Consider the following 18,498-nt stretch of genomic DNA (forward strand, 5'->3'; position numbering starts at 1 on the left):
GGCAGGGAGTAGATCAACAGTATTTGACATTTTATGAGATTTTTGCTGCTTTCCGTTGGACAAAACAAGCCCAGGCTTACACAATACATAATAAAACTCAATACAAAAAAAGCCTGCCAAACTAGTTGAGAATATACTTGATAGTATTACGACAGACTGCTTTTTTCTTTGACCCAAACACACCCTCCATGTAAACAAACCCAATGAGAGAGAGCTTGTCTGCAGACATGACCACAGAGCAGCAGCTAAGGAATGCAACGCAACAGACAGAAGCAGGCACCTTGGGCCACTACAGCAGGGGAGGAAGTAAGTGAGAGCTAGAGGCTAGGGGCCATTGTTGCTCACGAGTCCCCACGTGCGGCCCTGAAGCCGGTGGAGAAGGCAGCTTTACGCTGACTCCTGTGATGCCATCCTAGGCTCTTCAGCTACAGGGGAACTGGATTACAGCTGCTCTGTGTGTGCAGACATGGGGCCAAGGAAATGTGGAAAGGGTCCTGTGATCGACATACTTTCACACAGGGACCGGTGGTATAGGTAGCCTTTAAGACTTGTAATTCATTCAACGTCTCAGTTACATGCTCTACCAATTCAGCCTTATTGACCCCAATAGCAGTGCCAAACAAACTGTTCTTAATCAATTTTAAATGCTATCCAAAACATTCAATGTATTAAAATTGTGCACTGCAGTAAGACAAACCCTCCTCCCCTTCTGGGCAAAAAGTCTTTCTTCAGATGCTAGCCTAAATAATTAAATAAATCAACATTATTTGCATTTGGTGACTTTTCAATTAACCTTATTTTATGTTATTTTATTTTGGACATCGCTGACCTTGCAACATCATAATAATTAAGATGAAATACACAACCTTGACAACAACAAAGTTGTCCTTTGAATGCTGATCACACACTCAAACACAAACAATGGAATAAAAACAAACTCCTGGAATATAATCCCAAACATAACTTTGTACCTTGCAGTGCAAAAACTCAAACAGTCCAAGCCTGTCAAAGTTATCACCAGCAGCTATATGAAAGTTCAGATGTGGAACACATGTTTAATAAAGCAAAGACTACAGCTACTTTTTTATGTTGATTTTAACATCTTATATGTGTGATTTGTGATGAAGTCACAGACAACCCAAAATGTAATAGAAATAAAACAAAACATGGCCCAAACATGGACTGTGGTCCCTTTGTGGAATAGGCCAACTGTTGATTTTTTAGTCTTCTGGGTTAACTTAACTATGTAAACAATTGCCTGTCTGCTATGGTTTCCCTTTAAGCCTGTTTCTGTTAACATGGAACAACTGCAACATGCATAATTACAGTTTTAAAAGATAAGGGTTAATACCAAAATTACCTCACTTACTTGAGTTTAATCAAATTTAAATTACAAATAAAAACAAAAATTCTCAGCAGTCAAATTCCCAGATGACTTGTCAATAAACACTATAAACTGTTTTAAGACAAAGCTTCACCACCTTTACGCTCTGCACTGTTTAATTTTTCTCCAAGCAACAATCACAGGGAGCCTCCTAATTTTAACACAGAGCAAGGCTGCAAAGCTCCAGTCAACGAGGGCTAAAGTCCAGCATGGTTTGAGGATTTCCCTGCTCAAATACACCCGCTTCAACCAATCAGTTAATTGCTGGGATTAATGCTGTGTCCGAGTAGGGAATTCACCAAACTCCGATACTGACTCTCTAGGACTGGGGCGAAGATGCTTTGAATTAAATTAAGCAGTGTAATACTTGGATAATTGTGAAATATGTCCAAGTAAATGTTAAGGCTGCTTTTGTTTTTGTTTTTAATTGCTAAGACTTTAGAAAAGGAGAGAGTCAGGGAGAAAGACGGAGGTGTGACTGCAGCCCGAGGTTGTGGAACTATTTGGGCTGATGAGTCCAGCCATGGGCACTAGTTCGCGTCATCATTTGCCAGGCCACCATCTAGCTGTGAGCACTGTGGTGGAGATAGCTTTATTAGCCAATGTCTGGATGTGCAGTCATGCTGAAACTAGACCCTGATCACCCTTTCACTGCACCCCACTCCTCCACCCCTCTACCCAACAACAATCTGTGTTAGCGCTCCAGACACATCAGTTATATGTCTGGACAGCTAAACACAGGCAGGCCTACTTGCCATGCAGTAAAGTACCATTATTAAACGCACCTACAGACTTTAACTACCTTACCAACATACAGTTTTACGCAACCCAGAGTTCATGGCATCATATCTTATTGAGAATATTCAATGTTGACCAGTTATCTCCGAACATGAAGGAGATGCATCTTCTAGTTGCGTTTAGTTCCAAGTCATATCATACATGACCCAGCTAATCAGCATCTCCTGAATAATGCATTTTAGCACACAGTATGCATGCAGAAGAACCATGATTGGTTTTTTAAAAGCCAGGCCACATGAGAACGTTTACAGTGTTTTGCAGTGGGTTGCACCATAAACACTAAAAACATATGACTGAAAGTAACACATGCACACTGCAACACAAACATAATGGAGGAGTGGGAATTCTGTTGAGCAAAGAAGGTAAATAGCCTAAACAAGTGCCATTTTAAAAAAAAGAAAAAAACAAACAAACAAACAAACAAAAAAACAACACAGAGCCACAATCTCACTTTAAACAGACAGAGTGCTGAAAGCTGTTTAAGTAGGCTAATGATTCACTTTAACATATGGGGGCCACTGCACCCAGTTGATGTATAAAACTAAAAATAACTCTAAACTCAAGCATTCCTACTAGCAATTGGGCTAGCAATAAGCAATTTACTTGAAATACAGTTTATAAGCACTTCTGAAAATGAGGTAGACTTGCTACTGTGAAATCCATCTGGGTATGCAAATGATTGCCAGAAAACATCCTTTATGATCATTGATGGTACTTTTCTTGTTATATCAAACAAGCCCATCTGAGCGGCTTCCTTCTGTATGATTGCTTACTGATCTGATCCATTTGCTGGGGAGTGGGTATGGGGTATCTCATCCAGTATTAATCACATTCTCTACTGTGAGGCAGATAAATCCATAGGGAATATTATGGCTCCAAGAAGGCCTGGCCCTGTAAGTGATATGAGGTTCCTGCCCCACTAGGCCGCTCACCCAACAGCTGTTCCTAGTGGCAGCCAGTGACAGAGTGGCATGTTAAAATGTTCATACCTGCTCAGTGGCATGGGCAAGGGCTAACAGAGTTCATCAACTCATGCTGAATCAGCTCAGCTACTGGTCAGAGGTGGCAAGGCCCTGTCAAGGTGACAAGTGTTATATTGATCTGCGTGTTCCTGCTTGTTTCAGCTGAGTCAAAGCATCACAGTACCCTGGTTCTTCCTGCAGCCTACAAAACCAGTAAGACAGGAGTATATTTAATCGGCCCACTTTTAAAATTAAACAGGAATCAGAATGACCTTTCAGACGCATCAAGAGTTATGCTGACAAATGCTTGTCAGTGACTCATTACTTATATGAACACCTGATTTATGGTGATCGGTGAAGGGTACAAATGCCACCCCTGCATGTTTAAAGGTACTTATATGCCATGTAGGCCTAGTATTTCCCTTTTCAATGTATATAAATTGTATTATTGGCTTGCTTGTAACCACAGGATCACAGAACAGAAAGTATCGTCAGCACTGGGCTATAGGTAAAAACAGAACTATGTGCTATATGTTAGCAGGTACCTACTGCAAGCACTGTAAAAATGAGCAGAGGGTTTCCTACAATGCAAAACAACAAAACAGCTCAGCAGCCATTAGTTGAATTTATTCCAAAGTGAGGGTGATATTCAAGCCACCCTGCTCTAATTTTCTCCCCATGTGCATTTCTGGTCCAGTGCTTGAAATCCTTTCTAATTCAACACGGCTCAAAGATGTGACATCCAATAGCACAGCTACTAAACACATTTCAAAACATGACAATATTGACTGCGTAAGCCTAAATAAAGGTAAAGAAATCACACAATTTTCACAATTAGCAATGTGTTTTGCCCCTCACAAAGAAAGAAAAACAAGGTCTATAGGCTTAAAATCTACATACCTTATTTACGAGCCCCACTTTTAAGTTTGGGGTTGGTTGCGTACTCTGAACAACATGATGACAAAAGAGCTTGTAAATAAAGGATTGAATAATTCAGGAACTGGTGTAACCGTATGCCCACATTGTGAAGAAGTCTTCATTTGCAGCAAGTATGGAAATTAAAATATCAACCACTCTTACCCTTCAGAGGTGTATCTGAGGGGCTCAAACTCAACAATATATTGCTATTATTATTATTAATTATTATTATTACTTCTACTACTGTTTAAGAGCTTTAGCCTGAGCATGACCAATTTTTTTAAAGATACTTGGTAGATTGGGTGGTAAAGACATAATTAACATGAACACTATAATACACAATATTGTTACAGATTAAAATTGCACCTCCTCACTCCGAACTCTATGGGACGATCTTAATACATGCCATCGGAAACTCGGCCAGCAGCACCCAGAGTTCCGAATGGTCTATTACTACCAAACGGATCCTGCTATAGTGTTACTGGTTTAAACCCCGACTAAAATCTGCAAGCTCACCAAGTTAGCTTTAACTTTTAAAGTGCCTTTAATGACAAACCTATAATTTTGTACAAAAAGTCGTAGTGTACGTAGGTTATTTAGGTCACAATTAGACATTTTGGTCAAATAACTTACAGTCTGTCTCTTTAAACAAACTAAACACCAAACCTTAAATATTTACAGCTAACCTAGCACTGCAAGAACCGAGCCCACTTTCTTAGCCAGCTAGCTTTCTGGGTGTAGCTATCTTAGCTAATACGCTTCTTGTAACTTAGATGCAGATATGGAGGATCACAGCTCATCAGTCCCTAGCTAATTTCTCACTGACCACATTTCATTTTAGGCGAAATATTCGCGGCGGCTCTACAAAACCAGTTTCAGCATTTGCTAGCCTAGCTAGGTTAATGTTGTATTCTTGGCACTCTAAAACAATTATAACGTTATGCACGAGATTAGCCAGCTAGTAAGTTAAAATGTCTAAAATCTACGCAAGTGAATAAATCCGATTTTCTTATTTAGCCTACCATTGAAGAAAAAAAAAACGTTACGCTAACAAGTGTTTTAATAACTTGGAAAGTATCAGGTACTTTGATATCTTACGGGAACAGCTAGTTCCCAAGTGTCTGCTTTGGCCAGCTAACAGTTTCAACAGCTTAGTGACTAGCTAGCTAAGCTACCTAGGACAGCTAACCGTTAGCTAGCAGTGTCCGTTGTCTGCTTACCTTGGCTTGAGCTAAGCGGCCTCGTAGAATGTCTTATTCACCGTCCCATTCCAGTTTATACTTATGTTATCACAGCAGCGTACCTGTTGTCAGTAACTTGTTGCCCTCCTTTGCATCAATCCAAAAGTTATTGTTGAATTTTACATCTATATTGACTTGACGACAAAGTACATTCTTACTCCCACAACAACAATGTCAACCAAGGCGCTACAAAAAATCCGCCCATCTCCGAGAGCGCAGCTGTAACCTGCCAATTAGAGACACGACTGAGTTTGAGTCACGCAAACTTAAACCAATGATTGTAGACAGTCAATATTCGTTGGGCTTTTGAGGCCAATGCAAAGAGACAGAACTCGGTGGAGTCGTATTGATTGGGTCATAACATTTTGCATAGGCGGGCATTCATTTAAGGAACCAATGCTTGATAAGCTTTGCTTTGTGAGTGACAGTTCTGGTCTTTCGGAGACCAACTTCGTCATGACGTCATTCAGGATGATACTGGAACATGTCATGGATTCTGATGTATGTTGTCCTATTACATTAGACTTTGTCATCAATACTAAGGCAACACAAAAAAACGCATACTTCCCGAAATAAAAAAAATACTATAGCCTTTTTCCAATTACCACTGATCTATGTGAAATTCCTTTATTTGTTATGAATTTGCTGATATACACCCTGTTTAGAGGGGAATACATTGATTAGTAAGAAAAGAAAGATGTCAGGCGTCCCCTTCAGCAAATTTAAACACAAAGGTCACTCATCAATGCTAGGTATTTAATCCTGATTAAGAACATAATAACTACAACAATCTCTTTAATCATAGTAATCCAGTTCGGGTTTTTTAAAGTTTTAGGGTTTTTCTGATTTACATTAGTATGTCCTTCCCGCACACAAATACTGTGATTTGTTTTTTGTTTTTTTTTTTGTTGTTGTTTTGTTTTGTTTTGTTTTTTACAAATGCACGAAATAAATGCTCCCTTTTAATATTCCTAATCTATAAAACAGTCCAGCAGAGAAGAATAACCAGAAAATGCCATGTTTGATTCCAATGAAATGCTCTTTTATTACTAGAAAACTAGGGAAAATTAACAGAAAAAAACACACTTCAGTGACGGTACAGCACTTTTTCAACATTACTCATGCTCAAGGTCATGATTTAACTAAAATGAGACCAAACACAGCTATATTATTTGAACTATACATTAATTAACTAATCAAGGCAAGCGTATAGGCACATGGCATACTATAAATCCTCACCATGCACCTCTCTGCCTGGCCATAGGCCCACAGCCTGAGATCCTTGATGGACATGATCCTTGATAGACATAAGGAAAAATATGGGGAGTCTGCTCCTCAGCAACGGGGCTGGTATGGGGTGGTTCAGTCCCTGCGGACCACAACAGACCAACGCCCCACCAGAACTCAATATGTCTTGATATACCACCTTGCCTAAGAGCTCCACCACAATGCAGAGACCATCCCATAGTGACTGCAACTTGGGGTAGTGTGTCCCCCTGGCAGTGGCTGTCCCTGGTTTTTTTTGTTGGAGGCTCATTTCTGGCAAACACTGGCTTTACCCCGGTGGCTTCTATGAAGCTGAGTGGTGGGTGCTTGAATTGCTCAACCAAGCCATTACTCAGAAGGTGGAGTGGCATGGTTCAAGTCTTCCAGATACCCAGCCAGTTACACACCCCAGACATGACTGACGACTGTAAGTTATGCCACTGGTCGCTGTGGAGCTCCTCTGGCACCCCAAACTGGCAGAACTCCTCCCCTAGCCTCTATTGTGACCTGTTTTGGTCAGGGACTGCACATGCCTCAGACCACTTGGTGTAATAATCCATGGCCACAAGAACATAGTCGTTCCACAGGCACAAGAGCAGAGAGATTGAAGCAAGGCATGGAACTTCTATGGCAGCCCTTTCTTGCCATGTACTGGTTGCAGGATTACATATATAGTTGTACATCCAGGCAACAGCCTGGCCAGTAGAACCACTGCCTAGCCGCTTCAGTGTTTTTGCCATGACAAAGTGCCCCACACCAACTCAGTCAACGCAGTTTTCATCAGAATGTTTCCTTACATGCTGCCCAGGCACTAGTATCTTCCACAGTTCGTGGTGCACCCGGAAGCTATCCCAGCCAGCATGAAGTGCCTTAGCGATGGGACTAAGCAGCATCTCATCTGCCCAGACTGGCTTTCGTCTAGAGCCATCCTCCTGCCCAGAAGAGCTTTGCAACCTCTTCCTTTTTTTTTTTTTTTTTTGCCCGCCATCACCCCCCCCCCCCCCCCCCCCCCCACTGGAGGACCTCTTTTGCATCTTCTTCCTAGGCATAGAATTCACCAGAATCCCAGAATCAATTCCAGTGTTAGTTGGAGTGATGACAGCAGCAGCATTCCTCTTGGCCAGCTTTCTGGGTACACATGGCACCAAGATTCTACAAGAAGTAAGATGCATGGTGTTTCATGTTGAAGAGGTACTATGATCCACCACATGAACTGGCCATTATGCTCTCTGAACTGCAGGTGCCAAGTCATGAAGGGCATACGGTTCTCAGGTTGAGGGGGATGCCAAAGAGGTAAGGGTATCTGGCCTAGCCCTGACACGACAGCCAACAGCTCTGTTCATTGCTGCTCTGGCCTGCTCAAGCATTAACTGTGGTAGGCGACGACCCTCTGAGCCCTGTTCTTCACCTGTGAAAGGACGACACCACTGCCCTTGTCACTCGCGTCTGGGTTCATGATGAATTCACCATCTGCCCTGGGAAACACAAACACCGGTGCCTCACATAGATGAGAATAGAGAGCACTGACCACACACTCAGCCTCCTCATCCCACTGGAACATAGCCCCCTTCACCGTGACTTGGTGTAGCAGTGTGGCTAGATCAGCAAACTGTGCACAAAGCAATAGTAGTACAAATATAATCACAAAAAGTCCCACAGCTCACCTATGCTCCACAGCATTGGCCACCACTGCACTGCATCCATCATTCCACTCTGGCTCCACTCACAACATGACCCAGGATGCTCAAGTCCCAGCGAAAAAGATTGCGTGTCTTTGGATGCCGCTGTAGGTTTGCTATCTTGATAGTCTGGAATACCTGCTTCAGGCTAGCAAGTGCGTTGTCAAAGCTGGGTGTGTGGACCAGTATATCAGCCAGGCAGACAATACACAGATTCTTTGAGCACAACAATGAGCATTCACGTCATCAAGCACTCAAATGTGGCTAGGCCATTACAAAGCCTGAAGGACATCACTATGTTTTGCCACAACACAGTGCTTAGCTTGAACACCATCGTATCTTTGCCATCTGGGGTGAGTGCCACTTAACAATACAGATCTAGTGAGCTAAACCACACTAAGCTGGGGAGATGATCTAAATTATTATCGATGCTTGGGAGTGGGTACAAGTGGGCTTTGTGACAGCACTGAACTGCCCAGAGTACACGCAGTGGTGTTAGCTATTATCCTTTTCCTTTGCCAGGACCATTTGTGCTGTACAGGGTATATTTGTTGGCTCAGTCACTCCCCTGGCCATCATCTCCCTCACCTTCTGCTATTTGGTCTCTTGTTTAGCCAACAGAAGTCAGTGGGGACAAGACAAATTGGTGCACTGTCACTAGTGTTAATGCTGTGCTGTACTAAGTTGGTCTGCACAGTCTTACTCCATTGCTGGGAAGACATCTCTATAAAAGCCATTTGTAGAATATTTAAAATGACTATTGATACTGAACCTGTTGGACAACCCAAACTCTAGTATGTATAGTTTGACATTGCACTTGTCATCTGATATAGCTTATTTGTTCACACTTCTAGGTACCAGTATTGATCCCTATATTTCAACTGCATTCTAGTTCAATGGTATCAAGAACACTAACCTACTGTCCTGGCTAGGATACATTATACAACAAAGCACTTTCAGAAATCACTATGGAGGAGTGTCTGCTAAACGCAGAAAATGTAAATGTAAGGGCATAGAAGCTCCCATGGGTAGTTTCTGCCCTTCTGTCAAGCCCCACCCTCTCCACTGCCACAGGCACAGGTATAGGGCACTATACTGTGGGAGAAACAACTCAAAACAGGAAAATTTGGATTTCTTAAATTTAAGATAGAAGGCTAAGGGAAAGAATTTTTAATAATACATTTCATTCAAGTTGCTATTTAATTACATTTATTTCATACAAGACCAGTAACAGCAAAGAAACTATATGACCATCACAACCATAGCATAATGCATTGAATATATTCAGGTTGTAAGATTAGTTTTTCCAAATTAATCATTTTACATGAAACAACAAATTCAAGAGATCGACACAAAACACAAACAAAGGCCCAAAACAAAATTTATTGGAAGTGTACAAGCCAATACAAGTGTGTTACACAGAGTTTCATGTTAAACTTAAATTGGTTTTAAAAAGGACCAGATTTGCTTAATTTTATACAAAAAAAAAAGTTTAAGTAAAACCAAAAATCCAACACTATACAATGCAATTTAATACAGCAAATGCTGATGCATTACAAGTCCTCCATTTGAGAAATTATTCCACTACACTTGAAACTATGCAGACAGCAGGAGAACAAAAAAAGCACTAAAAACTAAAAAACCCTTTAGAGCGGCACAGGCTGGCACATTGCCAGTGATGGATGCCAGAGAAAGCTCTTAGGGAATCAGCGACGTCTTCGGTCTGGGCTTCTGCTACGCCTCCTTCCACCCCTAGGGAGGAGAAAAACAAACAGTATTTGATGCATCAAATACAAACACAAACATCTATCTATACAAACACAAACAATATATCCAAAGAAATCCAAAGTTTTTACTTAATATAAATTATGAGATTGTTTTTCCATTTATTATAACATGCGGTGCATATTTATTTTTTTTTGTAAGTATACAAAATTAATTCAAAACTATTGAGTGAATAGCAGCCATGTATGGCCTGCAAGATCAGGTTTGTTACACACACACACACACACACACACACACACACACACACACACACACACACACACACACACACACACACACACACACACACACACACACACACACACACACACACACACACACACACACGACTAAGGCACCCAAAAAACGATACTACTCTGAATTAGAACCAAGGTTTTAAAATATCAAAGATTACTTGTGTTTGTTGTTATCATTCATTCATGTTTCTCACATGAATAGTAAAATAGTCAATACCGCAAACAACTGTACTTAAAAAAGAGAATGCATTGAGCCAACTACTGACAGTCTGGAACCAACTAAACATGTATATTATAAACATTTGTAAAGCTATATTAAGAAACTGATAATTGAGGGTAAAGGCTAGCACATGCTTCCCTAATGCATGTAAAGCCACAGAAACTTTGCACATGATCAGCCATCCAACATCTTAAAACACTTGGGAGGACAACACCTACTGCCGTGCCTCGAGTAGCATAGCAGATGCCTAGATTAGCAGTGAGCACTGCATCCCAAAGGAGGGAGAGGGTTCAGTTTAGCTAGGCCATACCACAATATAATATAAATATTGTTGTGGCCAACTAGCTAAAAGAGCAGCTGATGCTTACAAAATTTCAAACACTACTATTAATGTAAATCTTAAAAATAAAGCTGCATTCCAAAAAAAAAAAAAAGGCAGATTAGTAACACTTTTTGGATCAATAAACAAGTATTGAATAAAAAATGCTGCAGTCTTGATTTCTTGGTTGTCAAGCCCAAATACACAAATCTATAGCAAACCTCCCATAACAGTCTTAGCAATACCCTACTTCACAGACTAGCTCAACTAGCCAGCCTCACCTCCTCTTGCTCTTGGGTGGCCCCCTAACAAAGCCCCAGTCAACGCTGATCGTTTGACCCATGAGGTCTTGACCGTTCAGCCCCTCCATGGCTGCCTGTGCCTCTTTGTAGGTTTCATATTCCACCAATGCATAGCCCTATAAAAAACAAGGATATAAAGAAACAAAGTTAAAAAAACCCCAAAACAACTGGATCGACACAATTCCTATAGTGTTTAGACATACTGCTTTTGTCTAAAGCATCTCTGAAGCGGACAGTGTATAGAGTATGATTCACTGAGAGTGAAGTACGGAAATAGTGCAGAACCAACAAGGCACCACCAGAAACAGTTGGAGGCAATCAACATCTCTCATTTTACCCCTTCCTGACAACTTGTAAGATACTGCCCCCCAGTGGGCACTCAGAAAAAAAGCCATCCCAAAATGTAAATTCTCATCAGTTAAGGAGATTAGTGACTATAGGGAAAAATACTATGACTGGAGTAATATAAATATCAAATTTACTACAGATTCCATGCAATTTAATAATAAAAACAAAACAAAACAACAACAAAAAAAACCTCACCAACCACCACACACCCATAAAAAATTAGAACAGTACTACAGACTTTGAAAGAGAGCACAAAGAGCACTATTCTCTACACAGTCATCAACACTGAATTGAACCTAGGTCCAACAGGTGGTTACAAAGCTTTGTGGTCTAGAAATATAAATTCTATAACAAAGACTGCAAAAACACGAACAAAGGTGGGCTGAATTAGACTTGCCTTGAGGTAACCTGTCCTTCTGTCCAAGTTGAGGTGCAGGTTCTTGATCTCGCCATACTCCGCGAATTTGTCGTGGATGTCTTCTTCTGTTGCCTCCTCATGAACCCCAGTAACAAAGAGGATCCATCCCTCCACAGCTGTAAACACAGAAAGGCCCGCAGTTCATTAAAGACAGGTACTTATTCAGCAGTTAGTGTGTGAGAGGAACTGACATGAATGACAACAGCATCCCACATTCTAGCTCAGGGGTGTCAAACTCAAATACACAGTAGGCCAAAATTAAAAACTTGGACAAAGACGCAGGCCAACTTTGATATTTATTGAAAAAACGTCTACAATTGAGGAAGTTTTTCCTTCTCATCAGATATAACGATGAACCTTTTCATATGGAAACAAACTTAGGTTTTGCTTATACACTGAATCTGGGACAAACAAAGTTTAATACTATAAATATGTGAAATCAAATGTCAAATAAGACATCTTTCAATCCTTCAGTGAAAATAAAACCATTCAAATCACGCCTTGCAGTAGCAAGGAAAAGTGCAAGAAAACATTAATTCAAGCACAGTTTGCTAGACTCTGATTTACTCTGATGCACACTGGTCCAAGCCAGATACCTGGCATCTCTTCTTGGATGCTAGTTCATCAATGTTTGGGGTCAGGCTCTGAGCTGAGGAAATCCTCAGGACTGAGTGAAGGTGTTCATCAGTCAGACGACTCATGCGTTCCATCTTCATTAAGGAGAATAGTTGCTCACACATGTGCTGCCAAACATGGAGAGCATTTGAGCAGCTTGGGCACAGAGCTGGGGCAGTGTGTAATGTGGAAGCCGTGGAGCAACCACAGCGTCATGCTTTGACTTTAGCGTGTCAATACACTGGAGATCAATAAGCTCAATTTGGAGCTTAGTTGGTGCGCTTTCTGCATCAACTGCAAACTGATTACTAAGCAGTTTAAACCTACATTTCTGGGCATCCAAGTCGACAAATCGCCAGGTAGACTCTGCAATGAGTATGCTGAGTTTTTCAGCAAACTGCATTTGGGAACATGGCAGTAGAGATCTGCATTTTTATGGTTTGGCAGCTAGGAAAATGGCCCAGGTTTCCTTGCAGCATCTGAGTCTCCCACAGACACAATTTCATTTTAAAAGCCCTCACAGCAGCGTACATGTCTGTGATGACATGGCCACGCCCCTGAAGCTGCAGGTTGTGCAGCTGGTAGCATGAGGTCACTAATGAATATTAACAGAGGAGGGAATGCTTGTGGGTCCTGACTGATTCGCCAATGCACCAACAGAGCATTCTGGGATTTGTAATTTTAGCGGTGCATGCACTGTCTACCAGCAGGCCAGCTCTAGTAGACATTTGGTATTTTCTCGTGGACCAAATATAATTACACTGCGGGCCAGATTTGGCCCGCGGGCCTGAGTTTGACATCCATGTTGTAGCTGATGGGGTTAATATGACCATAAATGCTTTTGCCATGTTTGATTAAGCTATACAAAATGATATCCATTATTTTCTACCACAACCTCAACGTACTTTCACACTCGTGAAACGTGCCCCACTTCAAGTGCTGTTTGTAACATTAACATTTGAAGATGAGAAACCATTTCGTTAAAGTGCGATGTTTTAGGTCACTCTGGATATAAAAACAGGAAACCATTTAACACACCCCACGGTTTGTATAAGTTCTACTGCAATGCATCTAGGCTGTGCAGTACACATTTCAAAAACAATAGCAATAACTCACATCTCTGTGGTCCAGGTTCATCGCCATCCTGCTCTACTGTGTCGTAGTCTTCCCTCACTCTAGACCTTGCACCTTCATCTGGGAGCAAATTATTAAAACACGATTTCATAATGTACATGCATAAGCAAAAGGCGGGGCTATTTTATAGCAAATCAAAACAGCTTACCAGACCCAAAGCCGCGACCCTTTCTCTTCTTGGCTTTTTCCTTTAGTTTGTGAATACTCTCTGTAACAGAATATCCATGATGAATAAACCTGTTTTGCTGGAATTCAAAGACCTAGTAGAGAACGTTATTTTACTCTCTTGTAATTGTTTGTGATTGAAAAACGATGTGAGGCTGTTAGCTAGTTAGCTTAACTAAAACTAAATGCATTGGCTGATCATCTACCACGGTAGCTAGTTAGCTAACGGCTATGATTCGGAAAGTGGTGAAACTATCAGCTACCAAGAGCATGCCAAGTCGACGGGAATCACAAATCGGAGCTCTCTACAAACAAATGACTAATGTTTTGCCGACTTAATCTAGTACATGCGTGTTAGATTAGCGAAGCACTATCTTTTGCCAATTAGCTACTCGGCTAACACGTCAGCAACTCAACTTCCACTTAGCAAACAGCTAGGTTAGCTAGCTCGCGAGGATGTTTGAACTAGCTAGCATGTTGGCTAGCTGACTGAGACCAACGGACAAGGCCCCAGGCGAAACATTCGTTCATCCGGAACACCGAAATGCTAATAAATGCGACCAACTACTCAGTACGATAAAGTCACATAAAATTAACCCCAAATCATTTGCTGAATTCGTACCATCACCGTCCTCGTCCATAGGAAAGTCCTCGCCTCCTGCTTCATGAAGATCTAGGACGTCCGCCATGATGTCTGGTTGTGGGGATAGACTGGAGCATGCGCATGTCTTCGTTTCTTTCTTGTAAAGTTGAGGGGAAAAAGCAAGAAAAAGAAAAGAAAGCGCAAACACCGCCACCTACCGTTTAAATCACAGTTCAATAACGTGATTTATGGGGAAGAACACCGTGTGCTACCCTTTAGTATCATGATTCTGAATCTGCTGAACACTTAGTTTTCACTAAATATTTAAATAATTTTTAGTCTATAGTTAGCGGAATTGCGAATTATATATTTGTGAACATCAAATATTTGGCTTCTCATTAATATATCCCTTGTTTTCTTAGTTCAGAAAAAATGATTCATCTTCATGTTTTAAATTCATCATAATGACTTGCTGGCTGGTCACATGACCCAAAAGTTTGGGGATTTGTTTTGTTTTGTTTTTCTAAATAAGCACCCTGCTGTAATACAGCTCACAGGTGATGGTACCAATCCTCCCAAAAAAGCAAGATTTACAGAATGTGTATGTGTGAGCGCACGTGTATGTGGATCAGGTGGACTGACATTAGAACAACACTGACATTTACTAAAACCTGCTGATTCACACGACATTTTGCGCTCCACTCAGACAATAGACACCAGGTTTAATGAGTGTGTGTGTGTGTGTCATAGAAAAACCTTCTTTAACTCACTGGTCTAGACTGAATAAATATTAGCTAATGCTTTAATGGAGAAAGGTTAACATAAAAAAAAATATATAAAAAGAAATATAAGATAATAGACCACAAAAATATGTTATGCAAGAGAGGCCAATCATCACTCAGAATGCTATCTTCAAGGAAAGAAGGGAGAAGACAACCATTAGCAGTCACAGGCCTTTAACCTAAGTGGATTAAAATGAACTTCAACAGAATGTTTATCATCACACATCACCCCTGGATACCTTAGATAAATCCAATCAGTGGGTGATATAATGAGTTGAGTTGGCTGAGTGCTTTAGTCCAGACTTTGCCCTAATGAACATTCAACTTACATGTAACTCTTGTGTAGTCACAGTGTATTGGATTTCAGTTTTAAATGCAGAAACATGTCAACAAGATTCCACACAATCACAGATAAGCTATATTAAGTAATAGACTACAGTAACTTAATAGACTTAACTTTATTAAGTTAAATATATAAGTAGCCTAATGCATTTAACCTAACTTATTCTTTCATAGGAAAAGAACATTTATACAACTTTAACTGTATTGGAAAACATCATTAATTGTAATTGTAGTTAGTTACCAAGCAGTATTGGTAAATAAACAAACAAACAAGCAAACAAGTGAATTTGATATATTTTCTCTTTTTTAAGATGAAGGCATCCAGCTCTAGCTGTCCAAGGATCAGAGACAACAGTAACCTTTAACACTACCAAAAAGTACTGAAAATGATACATTCCTAAAATTAATGCCACATAAGTTGTTGATTTCACATTATTTCAAGTTACCATACTATAGTTAATAAAATACATTTCAGCAAATGTATAATGATCGTTTAGCACCCTAAGTTGTAAGTAATCCACTTTCTAATAGCCATTTCCTCCATGCTATAACTAAACATATATCATATACTAAAATTAATATGTCACAACAGTAAAGGTAATTTGCTTCTAAAGATCTCAGGGAGAGATGGAATACTATGAAAATGTACATGACAGCAGTTAGACCAAATGATAAACCATCTTATTTTCCATAAGAATGATTCTACAATATGACATTGTGTTTAATCATAAAATTACAACTTAGGCAGGAATGTAATGTTTTATTCACATATGATAGTTCTTATTTTTTTACTGCTGAGTCATGGAAGCAATGTTATCATTTAAGGGTCCTGAAGTTATCACATGAAATAAAAATGCACCTAGTCTGCAGGCAGAGGGAGAGAGAGAAAGAGAAAGAAGAAGAGAGAAAGAGGGAGAGAAAGCAAGCTGTGAACTTTGAGCTGATCACTTCAGTGTGTTCAGATAAAGCCTCAAGGTTCAGCCAACACAGCTGACCCTTTGACTGGTGGAATCCACCTCATTCCAGGCATTATAAAAGACCCAGTTCCTAAGAGAATGTACCATCGGGTCCTAGACATCCAGGAGTAAAGGTAAGACCTCTTGATCCATTCATGTGGTCAAGCTTAAGGGATCTTCTACTTAAGAAAAGAGAAATTAATTTTTTGTTTTCCTACATATTATTAATTATTTTAGATGACAAACACTGGTTTTGAACAAAACCGAACCAAATTAAATCAAACAGAGATGAAAAACCTTTTTCCTTGAAAGTATTTATTGAAAACGATAAAAGCTCTGGTTCTAAACAACAAGGAGATCTGGGCAATTATTTAAATCTGTGCAAATCTGTGTTTAAATCCCAGGCAAGCATTACTCAGTCTGCAACCATGAAGTTTGCTCTTATCGCTGCTTTTGTTGTTGTGCTGGCCATTGGTAAGACATTATCATTTTAACACCTCATTTTGGTTATCAGAAACTAAAATTTGACTTCTAACATAAGATTTTTCCATATATAGCAATAAAATAGGCCAATATTTCGAGAGTCCTTTCAAAGTTTAAATTATGTGTTTTGTTTCCTGTACAACAGGCTCAGAATCTGCAAGTCTGGTCAAGAGGGATGTATCTGCAGAAGTGGAGAAGCTTGGCAAGTACTTCCAGGACCTTTTTGAGAACCTTAAAACCGTGGAAGGCCCTGAGCTGGCTGACAAAGCAAAGTGAGTTTTCTGACGTTTCACTGACCTTTTTTTAATCACATGGGGCAATTTTTAAAAAAATAACATCTGCAAAGAAACCAACAAAAACACAAAAAATAGGAAAAAATGATTTAAAAGGTTAGCACATATAGTTAGAATGAATAAATTAGTTTATTATCAGGAATAGGAGTTATTAATAAAGAGCTGCAGTCAGTGGGTGAAGACAAAGTGGTGCAGAGAAGCCTGTGGCTAATATGCCAGCCCAGTGCTGATAGGCCAGTTGGAGTTGGAGGCTGGGGTTTAAAAGTCTTATAGGGTTTCCATTACCTGCGAGTATATGAAATCATTCTTACATTTCCCATTAATTGCAAGAGATAATACCTTATAATAAATCTGAAGCTGTAGGCCAGAAAATCTAGCTTGTGGATATTTATTTTTTTCAAAACTTTAATAAACTGAATCTAATATTTTAATTTCAAAGGGAAGGGAAACTTTCTTATGTTATTTGTTGATTTTAAGACATTTGTTTAATTTGTACACTAGTGTAAATAGAACCTCAGATATACCCATCAAGAAACATACTATTCAGATAGTGGTTATGGTGAACGTTTAAAACACTGTTGTCCCTTTCAGCTGAAGCTAATGCATATATTAGTGTCCAGTATAATTCAGACTTGGGCACTCTGTGCTCATCACCACCGTGCTCATTTCTTCAGGGATTACATCGAGCAGAGCAGAGCCCAGCTGCAGCCCATGATGGAGAAGCTCCAGGAAAAGCTGAAGCCCCTTGCCGGCAACATTGAGCAGCAAATCAAGCCCCTGGCTGCTTCCATGCAGGCTCAGATCGCCCCCTACACTGACTTGGTGCAGTCCCAGGTTGAAGACCTTTTCAAGTTCATGGTTGATCAGACCAAGGCCATCTTGCCCAACCAGTAAAAAGAATTTCCCAGAGGATGCTGTAAAACCAGCATATGGAGATAGGGGGAAATCTCTGTTCTTCAACACCCCTTTAAAACGTCATCATTTGTTTGTGTCAAACAATAAAGGGGATAAAAGGCAATTGTTTTGTGTTCTCTTTCTTATTAAAAAAAAAACTATCTGCAGAAAAATACTTTCAAATAGGCAAATATAAGGCAGATTAATTTTTTAGGCATTAGTAAACCTCCTGTGCCCTTCAGCACAATATTAATCAGGAACAGACTGTCTCCAACTACACTGAAACCTTACCAGGCAACTCTGCTCTAACCATCTATAAAGGCGACCTCTAATAGGATTCCAGTCAGGGTCAAAAATGTAACAACCTCTAATAGG

General features: G+C 40.2%; 3 protein-coding genes across 3 annotated transcripts in view; 1 reads left to right on the forward strand and 2 right to left on the reverse strand.

Annotated features, from left to right (window-relative positions):
• Nucleotides 1-5,497, reverse strand: part of otud7b (OTU deubiquitinase 7B) — a 29,517-nt gene extending 24,020 nt beyond the window's left edge. Inside the window, exon 1 of the mRNA XM_027013612.2 lies at nucleotides 5,283-5,497. The gene's annotated coding sequence lies outside the window, so the exon portion shown is untranslated. The remainder of the gene's footprint in view (nucleotides 1-5,282) is intronic.
• A 4,114-nt stretch (nucleotides 5,498-9,611) lies between these two features.
• rbm8a (RNA binding motif protein 8A) lies at nucleotides 9,612-14,506 on the reverse strand. The gene is made up of 6 exons (XM_027013600.2): nucleotides 14,413-14,506; nucleotides 13,774-13,833; nucleotides 13,608-13,685; nucleotides 11,856-11,992; nucleotides 11,090-11,226; nucleotides 9,612-10,000 (listed from the first exon to the last, which is right to left on the reverse strand). Exons 1-6 carry the CDS (start codon nucleotides 14,477-14,479, stop codon nucleotides 9,955-9,957), a joined length of 525 nt encoding a protein of 174 aa, XP_026869401.1. The 5' UTR covers nucleotides 14,480-14,506; the 3' UTR covers nucleotides 9,612-9,954.
• Nucleotides 14,507-16,252: 1,746 nt separating this feature from the next.
• On the forward strand, nucleotides 16,253-18,163 carry afp4 (antifreeze protein type IV). Its single transcript, XM_027013605.2, has 4 exons — nucleotides 16,253-16,309; nucleotides 16,858-16,927; nucleotides 17,082-17,208; nucleotides 17,904-18,163. Exons 1-4 carry the CDS (start codon nucleotides 16,253-16,255, stop codon nucleotides 18,121-18,123), a joined length of 474 nt encoding a protein of 157 aa, XP_026869406.2. The 3' UTR covers nucleotides 18,124-18,163.
• The last annotated feature ends 335 nt before the right edge of the window (nucleotides 18,164-18,498 follow it).

Source organism: Electrophorus electricus, chromosome 5, assembly GCF_013358815.1.
Source record: "Electrophorus electricus isolate fEleEle1 chromosome 5, fEleEle1.pri, whole genome shotgun sequence".
NCBI lineage: Eukaryota > Metazoa > Chordata > Actinopteri > Gymnotiformes > Gymnotidae > Electrophorus > Electrophorus electricus.

Coding starts and splice junctions, on each gene's coding strand:
- rbm8a (XM_027013600.2), bottom strand. CDS start 14,479: ATGGCGGACGTCCTAGATCTTCATGAAGCAGGAGGCGAGGACTTTCCT. Junction 13,834..14,412: donor TATGGACGAGGACGGTGATG/GTACGAATTCAG, acceptor ATTCTGTTACAG/AGAGTATTCACAAACTAAAG. Junction 11,993..13,607: donor TGAACCTGGACCACAGAGAT/GTGAGTTATTGC, acceptor CTGTGTTTACAG/CTGTGGAGGGATGGATCCTC.
- afp4 (XM_027013605.2), top strand. CDS start 16,253: ATGTTTTATTCACATATGATAGTTCTTATTTTTTTACTGCTGAGTCAT. Junction 16,310..16,857: donor TGCTGAGTCATGGAAGCAAT/GTTATCATTTAA, acceptor TTTAAATCCCAG/GCAAGCATTACTCAGTCTGC. Junction 16,928..17,081: donor TGTTGTTGTGCTGGCCATTG/GTAAGACATTAT, acceptor CCTGTACAACAG/GCTCAGAATCTGCAAGTCTG.